This window comes from Oncorhynchus masou, chromosome 20 (assembly GCF_036934945.1).
Source record: "Oncorhynchus masou masou isolate Uvic2021 chromosome 20, UVic_Omas_1.1, whole genome shotgun sequence".
NCBI lineage: Eukaryota > Metazoa > Chordata > Actinopteri > Salmoniformes > Salmonidae > Oncorhynchus > Oncorhynchus masou.
Window position 1 is genome coordinate 28,198,693 of NC_088231.1, and position 16,042 is coordinate 28,214,734.

Here is a 16,042-nt window from a genome sequence, read left to right on the forward strand (position 1 = left end):
CACTGCTTGAATGAACAGAATAAGACTCTATGCTGCTGAATCAATAGAATACACTGCTTGAATGAACAGAATAAGACTCTATGCTGCTGAATCAATAGAATACACTGCTTGAATGAACAGAATAAGACTCTATGCTGCTGAATCAATAGAATACACTGCTTGAATGAACAGAATAAGACTCTATGCTGCTGAATGAACAGAATAAGACTCTATGCTGCTGAATGAACAGAATAAGACTCTATGCTGCTGAATGAACAGAATAAGACTCTATACTGCTTGAATCAATAGAATACACTGCTTGAATGAACAGAATAAGACTCTATGCTGCTGAATGAACAGAATAAGACTCTATGCTGCTGAATGAACAGAATAAGACTCTATGCTGCTGAATGAACAGAATAAGACTCTATGCTGCTTGAATGAACAGAATAAGACTCTATACTGCTTGAATCAACATAATTAGACTATATACTGCTTGAATCAACATAATTAGACTATATACTGCTTGAATCAACAGAATAAGACTCTATACTGCTTGAATCAATATAATTAGACTATATACTGCTTGAATCAATAGAATAAGACTCTATGCTGCTGAATGAACAGAATAAGACTATATACTGCTTGAATGAATAGAATAAGACTCTATACTGCTTGAATCAATAGAATAAGACTCTACACTGCTTGAATCAATAGGATAAGACTCTATACTGCTTGAATGAATAGAATAAGACTATATATTGCTTGAATCAATAGAATACACTGCTTGAATGAACAGAATAAGACTCTATGCTGCTGAAGGAACAGAATAAGACTGTATACTGCTTGAATCAATAGAATAATACTCTATACTGCTTGAATCAATAGAATAAGACTCTATGCTGCTGAATGAACAGAATACGACTCTATACTGCTGAATCAACAGAATAAGACTCTATACTGCTTGAATCAATATAATTAGACTCTATGCTGCTGAAGGAACAGAATAAGACTGTATACTGCTGAATCAACAGAATAAGACTCTATACTGCTTGAATCAATATAATTAGACTATATACTGCTGAATCAATAGAATAATACTCTATACTGCTTGAATCAACAGAATAAGACTCTATACTGCTTGAATCAATATAATTAGACTATATACTGCTTGAATCAACAGAAAAGACTCTATACTGCTTGAATCAATAGAATAAGACTCTATACTGCTTGAATCAATATAATTAGACTATATACTGCTGAATCAACAGAATAAGACTCTATACTGCTTGAATCAATATAATTAGACTATATACTGCTTGAATCAACAGAAAAGACTCTATACTGCTTGAATCAATAGAATAAGACTCTATGCTGCTGAATGAACAGAATAAGACTATATACTGCTTGAATGAACAGAATAAGACTCTATACTGCTTGAATGAACAGAATAAGACTCTATACTGCTTGAATGAACAGAATAAGACTCTATACTGCTTGAATCAATAGAATAAGACTCTACACTGCTTGAATCAATAGGATAAGACTCTATACTGCTTGAATCAATAGAATAAGACTGTATACTGCTTGAATCAATAGAATAAGACACTATACTGCTTGAATCAATATAGTTAGACTCTATGCTGCTTGTATTAACATAATAAGACTCTATACTGCTTGAATCAACATTGTGTGTGTGGTATATGACTAATAAGTGTTTCTATATATTACTGTGATAAACGTCTCTATATATTACTGTAATAAATGTTTATATTACTGTAATAAATGTTTCTTTATATTACTGTAATAAACGTTTCTTTATATAACTGTAATAAATGTTTATATTACTGTAATAAATGTTTATATTACTGTAATAAATGTTTCTTTATATTACTGTAATAAATGTTTATATTAATATAATAAACGTTTCTTTATATTACTGTAATAAACGTTTCCTTATATTACTGTAATAAACGTCTCTTTATATTACTGTAATAAACATTTCTTTATATTACTGTAATAAACGTTTCCTTATATTACTGTAATAAATGTTTCTTTATATTACTGTAATAAACATTTTTTTATATTAATATAATAAAAGTTTCTTTATATTACTGTAAAAAACGTTTCTTTATATTACTGTAATAAATGTTCATATTACTGTAATAAACGTTTCTTTATATTACTGTAATAAAGGTTTATATGACTGTAATAAACGTTTCTTTATATTACTGTAATAAAGGTTTATATGACTGTAATAAACGTTTCTTTATATTACTGTAATAAAAGTTTCTTTATATTACTGTAATAAACGTTTCCTTATATTACTGTAATAAAAGTTTCTTTATATTACTGTAATAAACGTTTCTTTATATTACTGTAATAAACGTTTCCTTATATTACTGTAATAAACGTCTCTTTATATTACTGTAATAAACATTTATATTACTGTAATAAACATCTCTTTATATTACTGTAATAAACGTTTCTTTATATTACTGTAATAAACGTCTCTTTATATTACTGTAATAAAAGTTTATATTACTGTAATAAACGTCTCTTTATATTACTGTAATAAACGTCTCTTTATATTACTGTAATAAACATTTCTTTATATTACTGTAATAAACGTTTTTTTTATATTACTGTAATAAAAGTTTATATTACTGTAAAAAACGTTTCTTTATATTACTGTAATAAACATTTCTTTATATTACTGTAATAAACGTCTCTTTATATTACTGTAATAAACGTTTCCTTATATTACTGTAATAAACGTTTCTTTATATTACTGTAATAAACGTTTCTTTATATTACTGTAATAAACGTTTCTATATATTACTGTAATAAACATTTCTTTATATTACTGTAATAAATGTTTCTTTATATTACTATAATAAACGATAACTTAACTGAACAATATCGATCGGCAATAAGGGCCTCCTTGGTGATGGGAAGCCCCGGATCGGCAATACGGGCCTCCTTGGTGATGGGAAGCCCGGATCGGCAATACGGGCCTCCTTGGTGATGGGAAGCTAGTAGCCAGGATCGACTGAAACAGGACGACATTAGGAATGGTAGCTAGGATCAACTGAAACAGGACGACATTAGGAATGGTAGCTAGGATCAACTGAAACAGGGCGACATTAGGAACGGTAGCTAGGATCAACTGAAACAGGGCGACATTAGGAACGGTAGCTAGGATCAACTGAAACAGGACGACATTAGGAACGGTAGCTAGGATCAACTGAAACAGGACGACATTAGGAATGGTAGCTAGGATTAACTGAAACAGGACGACATTAGGAATGGTAGCTAGGATCAACTGAAACAGGACGACATTAGGAATGGTAGCTAGGATCAACTGAAACAGGGCGACATTAGGAATGGTAGCTAGGATCAACTGAAAAAGGACGACATTAGGAATGGTAGCTAGGATCAACTGAAACAGGGCGACATTAGGAATGGTAGCTAGGATTAACTGAAACAGGACGACATTAGGAATGGTAGCTAGGATCAACTGAAACAGGACGACATTAGGAATGGTAGCTAGGATCAACTGAAACAGGACGACATTAGGAACGGTAGCTAGGATCAACTGAAACAGGACGACATTAGGAATGGTAGCTAGGATCAACTGAAACAGGACGACATTAGGAATGGTAGCTAGGATCAACTGAAACAGGGACGACATTAGGAATGGTAGCTAGGATCAACTGAAACAGGAAGACATTAGGAACGGTAGCTAGGATCAACTGAAACAGGACAACATTAGGAATGGTAGCTCGGATCAACTGAAACAGGACTACATTAGGAACGGTAGCTAGGATCAACTGAAACAGGACGACATTAGGAATGGTAGCTCGGATCAACTGAAACAGGACTACATTAGGAATGGTAGCTAGGATCAACTGAAACAGGACTACATTAGGAATGGTAGCTAGGATCAACTGAAGCAGGGCGACATTAGGAATGGTAGCTAGGATCAACTGAAACAGGACGACATTAGGAATGGTAGCTAGGATCAACTGAAACAGGACGACATTAGGAATGGTAGCTAGGATCAACTGAAACAGGAAGACATTAGGAATGGTAGCTAGGATCAACTGAAACAGGACGACATTAGGAATGGTAGCTAGGATCAACTGAAACAGGACTACATTAGGAATGGTAGCTAGGATCAACTGAAACAGGACGACATTAGGAATGGTAGCTAGGATCAACTGAAACAGGACGACATTAGGAATGGTAGCTAGGATCAACTGAAACAGGACGACATTAGGAATGGTAGCTAGGATCAACTGAAACAGGACGACATTAGGAATGGTAGCTAGGATCAACTGAAACAGGACGACATTAGGAATGGTAGCTAGGATCAACTGAAACAGGACGACATTAGGAATGGTAGCTAGGATCAACTGAAACAGGACGACATTAGGAACGGTAGCTAGGATCAACTGAAACAGGACGACATTAGGAATGGTAGCTAGGATCAACTGAAACAGGACGACATTAGGAATGGTAGCTAGGATCAACTGAAACAGGACGACATTAGGAATGGTAGCTAGGATCAACTGAAGCAGACTGAAACCCTGGCTGTCCGTGCATTAAAAAAAAACAAGAAAATTGTGCAATCTGGTTTGCTTAATATAAGACATTTGACATTATTCATATTTTTTACTTTTGATACTTAAGTATATTTAAAACCAAATACTTTTAGACTTACTCAATTAGTAGACTTGAGTCATTTCCTATTAAGGTATCTTTACTTTTACTCAAGTATGACAATTGGGTGTTTTTCTCACCACTCTTGTCTCTGTTATGTATCTCTGGGACGCAATGCGCACTCCGCTCCCCTAGATGGCGCTGTACATTACTTCCCATTGGCAGAAGTCCTAATGTGTTGTCGTTAGCTTACACCGCTGTGTGCTTGTTTGTTGTCGAACGGAGAGGAGGAAAAATATGACAGGGAAACGAAAAACTAAATCTACTCCTCAGGTATCGTCAGACCCATAAAGATGTTTTTATTGGAGCAATGATAGGATGGTTTTAGCCAGCGAGTTATGTAGCAAGGGGGGATTTTTGTCTTGCGTTACAAAACACGGATGGGCCACTATGGCATCTTACATGACTGTCTAAACCTGCTAACAAACTAAACGTGTCTCTAAATAGTTTCATTTTTTTTTTTTTTGCAGTGAGCTTCGGTTATATTACTGTTTTCTCAAGATAGTGTAGCCAGATCATTATATTAGTATAAACTAGCTAACAAACTGATAACCAAGTTACCGTCCATTGACAGTATACCATGAGCTTTTTGCAGAGCGAGCTGCTCCGGGTAACGTTCATTAGCACACACCGTAAGCAAAACGATTTGCAACGGGAAAACTATCGTTTCTTTTTTTGTAATCCAGTGGCGCGTTCAGCAGGACTCAACGTTTTGGAACATTCAGATAGAAATAGGCAATGTAGAACAAACATGCCTCTGACATGTTAGAATAAGTAATCACATCTTCTTTCTTCAAGGCATTTTATATCTGCTACTAAACGTGGTCCCGGGAGTCCCTCCCCCTTTCTCAGTCTGTTTATTCAGGTTTGGTTTCTAATGAATACACCCAGTTATCAAACCACATCTTCAAACTTGACTCAATCAGCTGTAATGTCGTCAGCTGTTTACACGAGCTAGTGAATAGAATTCCACCAACTGTTCATCTTCTTTAGGAGTCCGATTCTGCCGACGGGGAGTTGAAGAAGAAATCCCGGCCGGAGGAGCCGACTGCGAGACCGCCGACTGCTGAGGTACCAGCCAGACTGAGGGAGGAGGTGGAGAGACTCTATAAACTGAGGATGCCTGAAGACTTCTACCTCTTCTGGGACTTCTGCTCCCTGCTCAGCCCCGATAACCCGCGGGGTAGGTTACCCACTCACCCAGTCCAACAACCCCTGGGGTAGTTACCCACTCACCCAGTCCAACAACCCCTGGGGTAGGTTACCCACTCACCCAGTCCAACAACCCCTGGGGTAGTTACCCACTCACCCAGTCCAACAACCCCTGGGGTAGGTTACCCACTCACCCAGCCCCGATAACCCCCAGGGTAGGTTACCCACTCACCCAGTCCAACAACCCCTGGGGTAGGTTACCCACTCACCCAGTCCAACAACCCCTGGGGTAGTTACCCACTCACCCAGTCCAACAACCCCTGGGGTAGGTTACCCACTCACCCAGTCCAACAACCCCTGGGGTAGGTTACCCACTCACCCAGCCCTGACAACACCCGGGGTAGGTTACCCACTCACCCAGTCCAACAACCCCTGGGGTAGGTTACCCACTCACCCAGTCCAACAACCCCTGGGGTAGGTTACCCACTCACCCAGTCCTGACAACCCCTAGGGTAGGTTACTCACTCACCCAGTCCAACAACCCCCAGGGTAGGTTACCCACTCACCCAGTCCAACAACCCCTGGGGTAGGTTACCCACTCACCCAGTCCTGACAACCCCTAGGGTAGGTTACTCACTCACCCAGTCCAACAACCCCCAGGGTAGGTTACCCACTCACCCAGTCCTGACAACCCCCGGGGTAGGTTACCCCCTCACCCAGTCCTGACAACCCCTAGGGTAGGTTACCCACTCACCCAGCCCCCGGAGTAGGTTACCCACTCACCCACAACCAGCCCCGATAACCCCCGGGGTAGGTTACCCACTCACCCAGCCCCGATAACCCCCGGGGTAGGTTACCCACTCACCCAGCCCAGATAACCCCCGGGGTAGTTTACCCACTCACCCAGTCCTGACAACCCCCAGGGTAGGTTACCCACTCACCCAGCCCCGATAACCCCGGGGTAGGTTACCCACTCACTCAGCCCTGACAACCCTCGGGGTAGGTTACCCACTCACCCAGTCCTGATAACCCACGGGGTAGGTTACCCACTCACCCACAACCAGCCCCGATAACCCCCGGGGTAGGTTACCCACTCACCCAGTCCTGACAACCCTTGGGGTAGATTACCCACTCACCCAGTCCTGATTACCCCCGGGGTAGGTTACCCACCCACACTCTATCTTATTAGCATTCAACAGCCCGAAACACTATCCTATTAGCATTCAACATCCTGAAACACTATCCTATTAGCATTCAACAGCCTGACACACTATCCTATTAGCATTCAACATCCTGAAACACTATCCTATTAGCATTCACCAGCCTGACACACTATCCTATTAGCATTCAACAGCCTGAAACACAATCCTATTAGCATTCAGCAGCCCGAAACACTATCCTATTAGCATTCAACATCCTGAAACACACTATCTCATTAGCATTCAACAGCCTGAAACACTATCCTATTAGCATTCAGCAGCCCGAAACACTATCCTATTAGCATTCAACAGCCTGAAACACTATCCTATTAGCATTCAACAGCCTGAAACACTATCCTATTAGCATTCAGCAGCCTGAAACACTATCCTATTAGCATTCAACATCCTGAAACACTATCCTATTAGCATTCAACAGCCTGAAACACTATCCTATTAGCATTCAGCAGCCTGAAACACGCTATTTTAGGATCATATTGACCACATATAATTCCCCTCTCTAGACGCGCTGAAGGACATCCTAGGTTTGAGGTTGGTTGGCCCGTTTGACCTTCTGGCGGAGGCCCACCGTAGCTCAGCCAACCCCCAGCCCAACTACCACCTACACTGGAGGCACTTCTACGACCCTCCGGAGTACCAGACCGTACTGCAAGGGAATGGAGACCACCTGCTACACATGGGTTACTACAGGTAGGGGTTACTACAGGTGATGACCGTCCTACACATGGGTTACTACAGGTAGGGGTTACTACAGGTGATGACCGTCCTACACATGGGTTACTACAGGTAGGGGTTACCACAGGTAGGGGTTACTACAGGTAATGACCGTCCTACACATGGGTTACTACAGGTAGGGGTTACTACAGGTAGGGGTTACTACAGGTAATGACCCTCCTACACATGGGTTACTACAGGTAGAGGTTACTACAGGTAGGGGTTACTACAGGTAGGGGTTACTACAGGTAATGACCGTCCTACACATGGGTTACTACAGGTAATGACCGTCCTACACATGGGTTACTACAGGTTACTACATGTAGGGGTTACTACAGGTAGGGGTTACTACAGGTAATGACCGTCCTACACATGGGTTACTACAGGTTATGACCGTCCTACACATGGGTTAGTACAGGTTACTACAGGTGGGGGTTACTACAGGTAGGGGTTAAAACAGGTAGGGGTTACTACAGGTAACAGGTAGGGGTTACTACAGGTAACAGGTAGTTGTTACTACAGGTAATGACCATCCTACACATGGGTTACTACAGGTAATGACCCTCCTACACATGGGATAGTACAGGTAGGGGTTACTACAGGTAATGACCCTCCTACACATGGGTTACTACAGGTAGGGGTTCCTACAGGTAATGACCCTCCTACACATGGGTTACTACAGGTTACTACAGGTAGGGGTTACTACAGGTAGGGGTTACTACAGGTAATGACCCTCCTACACATGGGATAGTACAGGTAGGGGTTACTACAGGTTACTACAGGTAGGGGTTACTACAGGTTACTACAGGTAGGGGTTACTACAGGTTACTACAGGTAGGGGTTACTACAGGTTACTACAGGTAGGGGTTACTACAGGTAGGGGTTACTACAGGTTACTACAGGTAGGGGTTACTACAGGTTACTACAGGTTACTACAGGTAGGGGTTACTACAGGTTACTACAGGTTTCTACAGGTTACTACAGGTAGGGGTTACTACAGGTTACTACACGTTACTACAGGTAGGGGTTACTACAGGTAGGGGTTACTACAGGTAGGGGTTACTACAGGTAGGGGTACTACAGGTTACTACAGGTAGGGGTTACTACAGGTAGGGGTACTACAGGTTACTACAGGTAGGGGTTACTACAGGTAGGGGTTACTACAGGTTACTACAGGTAGGGGTTACTACAGGTTACTACAGGTAGGGGTTACTACAGGTTACTACAGGTAGGGGTTACTACAGGTTACTACAGGTAGGGGTTACTACAGGTAGGGGTTACTACAGGTTACTACAGGTAGGGGTTACTACAGGTTACTACAGGTTACTACAGGTAGGGGTTACTACAGGTTACTACAGGTTTCTACAGGTTACTACAGGTAGGGGTTACTACAGGTTACTACACGTTACTACAGGTAGGGGTTACTACAGGTAGGGGTTACTACAGGTAGGGGTTACTACAGGTAGGGGTACTACAGGTTACTACAGGTAGGGGTTACTACAGGTAGGGGTACTACAGGTTACTACAGGTAGGGGTTACTACAGGTTACTACAGGTTACTACAGGTAGTGGTTACTACAGATTACTACAGGTAGGGGTTACTACAGGTTACTACAGGTAGGGGTTACTACAGGTTACTACAGGTAGGGGTTATTACAGGTTACTACAGGTAGTGGTTACTACAGGTTACTACAGGTAGTGGTTACTACAGGTTACTACAGGTAGGGGTTACTACAGGTTACTACAGGTAGGGGTTACTACAGGTTACTACAGGTAGGGGTTACTACAGGTTACTACAGGTAGGGGTTACTACAGGTTACTACATGTAGGGTTTACTACAGGTTACTACAGGTAGGGTTTACTACAGGTTACTACAGGTAGGGGTTACTACATGTTTCTACAGGTAGGGGTTACTACAGGTAGGGGTTACTACAGGTTACTACAGGTAGGGTTTACTACAGGTTACTACAGGTAGGGGTTACTACAGGTAGGGGTTACTACAGGTTACTACAGGTAGGGGTTACTACAGGTTACTACAGGTAGGGGTTACTACAGGTTACTACAGGTAGGGGTTACTACAGGTTACTACAGGTAGGGGTTACTACAGGTTACTACAGGTTACTACAGGTAGGGTTTACTACAGGTTACTACAGGTTACTACAGGTTACTACAGGTAGGGGTTACTACAGGTTACTACATGTTACTACAGGTAGGGGTTACTACAGGTTACTACAGGTAGGGGTTACTACAGGTTACTATAGGTAGGGGTTACTACAGGTTACTACAGGTTACTACAGGTAGGGGTTACTACAGGTTACTACAGGTAGGGGTTACTACAGGTTACTACAGGTAGGGGTTACTACAGGTAATGACCCTCCTACACATGGGATAGTACAGGTAGGGGTTACTACAGGTTACTACAGGTAGGGGTTACTACAGGTTACTACAGGTTTCTACAGGTTACTACAGGTAGGGGTTACTACAGGTTACTACAGGTAGGGGTTACTACAGGTTACTACAGGTTACTACAGGTAGGGGTTACTACAGGTTACTACAGGTAGGGGTTACTACAGGTTACTACAGGTAGGGGTTACTACAGGTAATGACCCTCCTACACATGGGATAGTACAGGTAGGGGTTACTACAGGTTACTACAGGTAGGGGTTACTACAGGTTACTACAGGTTTCTACAGGTTACTACAGGTAGGGGTTACTACAGGTTACTACATGTTACTACAGGTAGGGGTTACTACAGATTACTATAGGTAGGGGTTACTACAGATTACTATAGGTAGGGGTTACTACAGATTACTATAGGTAATGACCAGAGAGAGAGGAGCAGCATCCCTTTAGAGAGAGGAGCAGCATCCCTTTAGAGAGAGGAGCAGCATCCCTTTAGAGAGAGGAGCAGCATCCCTTTAGAGAGAGGAGCAGCATCCCTTTAGAGAGAGGAGCAGCATCCCTTTAGAGAGAGGAGCAGCATCCCTTTAGAGAGAGGAGCAGCATCCCTTTAGAGAGAGGAGCAGCATCCCTTTAGAGAGAGGAGCAGCATCCCTTTAGAGAGAAGAGCAGCATCCCTTTAGAGAGAGGAGCAGCATCCCTTTAGAGAGAGAGCAGCATCCCTTTAGAGAGAGGAGCAGCATCCCTTTAGAGAGAGGAGCAGCATCCCTTTAGAGAGAAGAGCAGCATCCCTTTAGAGAGAGGAGCAGCATCCCTTTAGAGTGAGGAGCAGCATCCCTTTAGAGAGAGGAGCAGCATCCCTTTAGAGAGAGGAGCAGCATCCCTTTAGAGAGAGGAGCAGCATCCCTTTAGAGAGAGGAGCAGCATCCCTTTAGAGAGAGGAGCAGCATCCCTTTAGAGGGAGGAGCAGCATCCCTTTAGAGGGAGGGAGGAACAGCATCCCTTTAGAGGGAGGGAGGAACAGCATCCCTTTAGAGGGAGGGAGGAACAGCATCCCTTTAGAGAGAGGAACAGCATCCCTTTAGAGAGAGGAGCAGCATCCCTTTAGAGAGAGAGGAACAGCATCCCTTTAGAGAGAGAGGAACAGCATCCCTTTAGAGAGAGGAACAGCATCCCTTTAGAGAGAGAGGAACAGCATCCCTTTAGAGAGAGGAACAGCATCCCTTTAGAGAGAGGAACAGCATCCCTTTAGAGAGGGAGGAACATCATCCCTTTAGAGAGAGGAACAGCATCCCTTTAGAGAGAGGAACAGCATCCCTTTAGAGAGAGGAACAGCATCCCTTTAGAGAGAGGAACAGCATCCCTTTAGAGAGAGAGGAACAGCATCCCTTTAGAGAGAGGAACAGCATTCCTTTAGAGAGGGAGGAACAGCATCCCTTTAGAGAGAGAGGAACAGCATCCCTTTAGAGAGAGGAACAGCATCCCTTTAGAGAGAGGAACAGCATCCCTTTAGAGAGAGAGGAACAGCATCCTGTTACAGAGAGGAACAGCATCCCTTTAGAGAGAGGAACAGCATCACCTTACAGAGAGGAACAGCATCACCTTACAGAGAGGAACAGCATCCCTTTAGAGAGAGGAACAGCATCCCTTTAGAGAGAGAGGAACAGCATCCCTTTAGAGAGAGGAACAGCATCCCTTTAGAGAGAGGAACAGCATCCCTTTAGAGAGAGAGGAACAGCATCCCTTTAGAGAGAGGAACAGCATTCCTTTAGAGAGGGAGGAACAGCATCCCTTTAGAGAGAGAGGAACAGCATCCCTTTAGAGAGAGGAACAGCATCCCTTTAGAGAGAGGAACAGCATCCCTTTAGAGAGAGGAGCAGCATCCCTTTAGAGAGAGAGGAACAGCATCCCTTTAGAGGGAGGAACAGCATCCCTTTAGAGGGAGGAACAGCATCCCTTTAGAGAGAGAGGAACGGCATCCCTTTAGAGAGAGGAACAGCATCCCTTTAGAGAGAGAGGAACATCATCCCTTTAGAGAGAGAGGAACAGCATCCTGTTACAGAGAGGAACAGCATCTCTTTAGAGAGAGGAGCAGCATCCCTTTAGAGAGAGAGGAACAGCATCCCTTTAGAGAGAGAGGAACAGCATCCCTTTAGAGAGAGGAACAGCATCCCTTTAGAGAGAGGAACAGCATCCCTTTAGAGAGAGGAACAGCATCCCTTTAGAGAGAGGAACAGCATCCCTTTAGAGAGAGGAACAGCATCCCTTTAGAGAGGGAGGAACATCATCCCTTTAGAGAGAGGAACAGCATCCCTTTAGAGAGAGGAACAGCATCCCTTTAGAGGAACAGCATCCCTTTAGAGAGAGGAACAGCATCCCTTTAGAGAGAGGAACAGCATCCCTTTAGAGGAACAGCATTCCTTTAGAGAGGAACGGCATCCCTTTAGAGAGAGAGGAACAGCATCCCTTTGGAGAGAGGAACAGCATCCCTTTAGAGAGAGGAACAGCATCCCTTTAGAGAGAGAGGAACAGCATCCTGTTACAGAGAGGAACAGCATCCCTTTAGAGAGAGGAACAGCATCACCTTACAGAGAGGAACAGCATCACCTTACAGAGAGGAACAGCATCCCTTTAGAGAGAGGAACAGCATCCCTTTAGAGAGAGAGGAACAGCATCCCTTTAGAGAGAGGAACAGCATCCCTTTAGAGAGAGGAACAGCATTCCTTTAGAGAGGGAGGAACAGCATCCCTTTAGAGAGAGAGGAACAGCATCCCTTTAGAGAGAGAACAGCATCCCTTTAGAGAGAGGAACAGCATCCCTTTAGAGAGAGGAGCAGCATCCCTTTAGAGAGAGAGGAACAGCATCCCTTTAGAGGGAGGAACAGCATCCCTTTAGAGGGAGGAACAGCATCCCTTTAGAGAGAGAGGAACGGCATCCCTTTAGAGAGAGGAACAGCATCCCTTTAGAGAGAGAGGAACATCATCCCTTTAGAGAGAGAGGAACAGCATCCTGTTACAGAGAGGAACAGCATCTCTTTAGAGAGAGGAACAGCATCCCTTTAGAGAGAGGAACAGCATCACCTTACAGAGAGGAACAGCATCCCTTTAGAGAGAGAGGAACAGCATCCCTTTAGAGAGAGAGGAGCAGCATCCTTTTAGAGAGAGAGGAACAGCATCCCTTTAGAGAGAGAGGAACAGCATCCCTTTAGAGAGAGAGGAACAGCATCCCTTTAGAGAGAGGAACAGCATCCCTTTAGAGAGAGGACCAGCATCCCTTTAGAGAGAGGACCAGCATCCCTTTAGAGAGAGAGAGGAACAGCATCCCTTTAGAGGGAGGAACAGCATCCCTTTAGAGAGAGAGGAACAGCATCCCTTTAGAGAGAGGAACAGCATCCCTTTAGAGAGAGGACCAGCATCCCTTTAGAGAGAGAGAGGAACAGCATCCCTTTAGAGAGAGGAACAGCATCCCTTTAGAGAGAGGAACAGCATCCCTTTAGAGGGAGGAACAGCATCCCTTTAGAGAGAGGAACAGCATCCCTTTAGAGAGAGGAACAGCATCCCTTTAGAGAGAGGAACAGCATCCCTTTAGAGAGAGGAACAGCATTCCTTTAGAGAGAGAGGAACAGCATCCCTTTAGAGGGAGGAACGGCATCCCTTTAGAGAGAGGAACAGCATCCCTTTAGAGAGAGGAACAGCATTCCTTTAGAGAGAGAGGAACAGCATCCCTTTAGAGAGAGGAACAGCATCCCTTTAGAGAGAGGAACAGCATCACCTTATAGAGGAACAGCATCCCTTTAGAGAGAGGAACAGCATCCTTTTAGAGAGAGGAACAGCATCCCTTCACAACATCATATTAATCTCCACCTCTGTTTTTCAGAGATAGTCCGGACTCCCTGCCTGTGTTCCTAGGGGAGAATGAAGCCAAGAAGGGCTGTACCATCACACAGATGGGGGACAACATGTTTGCTGCTGTCCAGTGAGTGTCCTCCACTAACTAACACACGAGGAACACATGGACCATTTTAAGTAACACAACAACAAGAGAATCCACTGGTTGGTGTGGTCATGGGATGTGACAGAGATGGTGTGGTCATGGGATGTGACAGAGATGGTGTGGTCATGGGATGTGACAGAGATGACTCATTATCAAAACGTATTCTCTTTTTTTCTCGCCATCCCTCGCTCTCTCCTCCCTCACGTCACCTCTCTCCTCCCTCACGTCACCTCTCTCCTCCCTCACCGTCCCCCTCGCTCTCTCCTCCCTCCTGTCACCTCCCTCGCGCTCTCCTCCCTCACTGTCCCCCTCCATCTCCCCTCCCTCACCCACCTCCTCGCTCTCTCCTCCCTCACCCACCCCCTCGCTCTCTCCTCCCTCACCCACCCCCTCGCTCTCTCCTCCCTCACCCACCCCCTCGCTCTCTCCTCCCTCACCCACCCCCTCACTCTCTCCTCCCTCACCCACCCCCTCGCTCTCTCCTCCCTCACTGTCCCCCTCGCTCTCTCCTCCCTCATCCACCCCATCGCTCTCTCTTCCCTCACCGTCCCCCTCGCTCTCCTCCCTCACCGCCCCGTCTCTCTCTCCTCCCTCACCGCCCCGTCTCTCTGACCCCCTCTCTCTCCTCCCTCACTGTCCCGTCTCTCTCCAATCTCTGCCCAAACTCTCCCTCCTTCTCTATCTCTCCCTCCTCTTCTCTCTCCTTCAGTCTGTTTCTGGTTAGGATGAGGAAGGAGAGGGGCGGGCGTAAGGAAGGGGGCAAGGCTCTGGATAACCTGGAGGAGGAGTTAAGAGAGAGGGCGGAGTCTCTGGGCTTTTCCCTGGAGCAGAAGACAAAAGGCATGAAGCAGAGAGACAAGAAGGTAACACCCCGTACTGAGACGGTACTAGAAGGTAACACCCCGTACTGAGACGGTACTAGAAGGTAACGCCCCGTACTGAGACGGTACTAGAAGGTAACGCCCCGTACTGAGACGGTACTAGAAGGTAACGCCCGTACTGAGACGGTACTAGAAGGTAACGCCCGTACTGAGACGGTACTAGAAGGTAACGCCCCGTACTGAGACGGTACTAGAAGGTAACGCCCCGTACTGAGACGGTACTAGAAGGTAACGCCCCGTACTGAGACGGTACTAGAAGGTAACGCCCCGTACTGAGACGGTACTAGAAGGTAACGCCCCGTACTGAGACGGTACTAGAAGGTAACGCCCGTACTGAGACGGTACTAGAAGGTAACGCCCGTACTGAGACGGTACTAGAAGGTAACGCCCCGTACTGAGACGGTACTAGAAGGTAACGCCCGTACTGAGACGGTACTAGAAGGTAACGCCCGTACTGAGACGGTACTAGAAGGTAACGCCCGTACTGAGACGGTACTAGAAGGTAACGCCCGTACTGAGACGGAACTAGAAGGTAACGCCCGTACTGAGACGGTACTAGAAGGTAACGCCCGTACTGAGACGGTACTAGAAGGTAACGCCCGTACTGAGACGGTACTAGAAGGTAACGCCCGTACTGAGACGGTACTAGAAGGTAACGCCCGTACTGAGACGGTACTAGAAGGTAACGCCCGTACTGAGAAGGTAACACCCCGTACTGAGACGGTACCAGAAGGTAACGCCCGTACTGAGACGGTACCAGAAGGTAACGCCCGTACTGAGACGGTACTAGAAGGTAACACCCCGTACTGAGAAGGTAACACCCCGTACTGAGACGGTACCAGAAGGTAACGCCCGTACTGAGACGGTACTAGAAGGTAACGCCCGTACTGAGACGGTACTAGAAGGTAACGCCCCGTACTGAGACGGTACTAGAAGGTAACGCCCCGTACTGAGACGGTACTAGAAGGTAACGCCCCATACT

General features: G+C 44.9%; 1 protein-coding gene across 2 annotated transcripts in view; it reads left to right on the plus strand.

Moving 5' to 3' along the window:
• The first annotated feature begins 4,890 nt into the window (after nt 1-4,890).
• LOC135507222 (histone PARylation factor 1-like) overlaps nt 4,891-16,042 on the plus strand; it is a 29,258-nt gene continuing 18,106 nt past the window's right edge. The window contains exons 1-6 of one of the 2 annotated variants that reach the window (XM_064926816.1): nt 4,892-4,977; nt 5,503-5,569; nt 5,698-5,887; nt 7,577-7,763; nt 14,063-14,161; nt 14,889-15,042. In XM_064926816.1, coding sequence (XP_064782888.1) covers nt 5,824-5,887; nt 7,577-7,763; nt 14,063-14,161; nt 14,889-15,042 — 504 coding nt within the window. In that variant the 5' untranslated portion in view covers nt 4,892-4,977; nt 5,503-5,569; nt 5,698-5,823. Of the gene's footprint in view, nt 4,978-5,502; nt 5,570-5,697; nt 5,888-7,576; nt 7,764-14,062; nt 14,162-14,888; nt 15,043-16,042 lie in introns of both variants that reach the window. The other variant, XM_064926814.1, reaches the window with a different exon arrangement.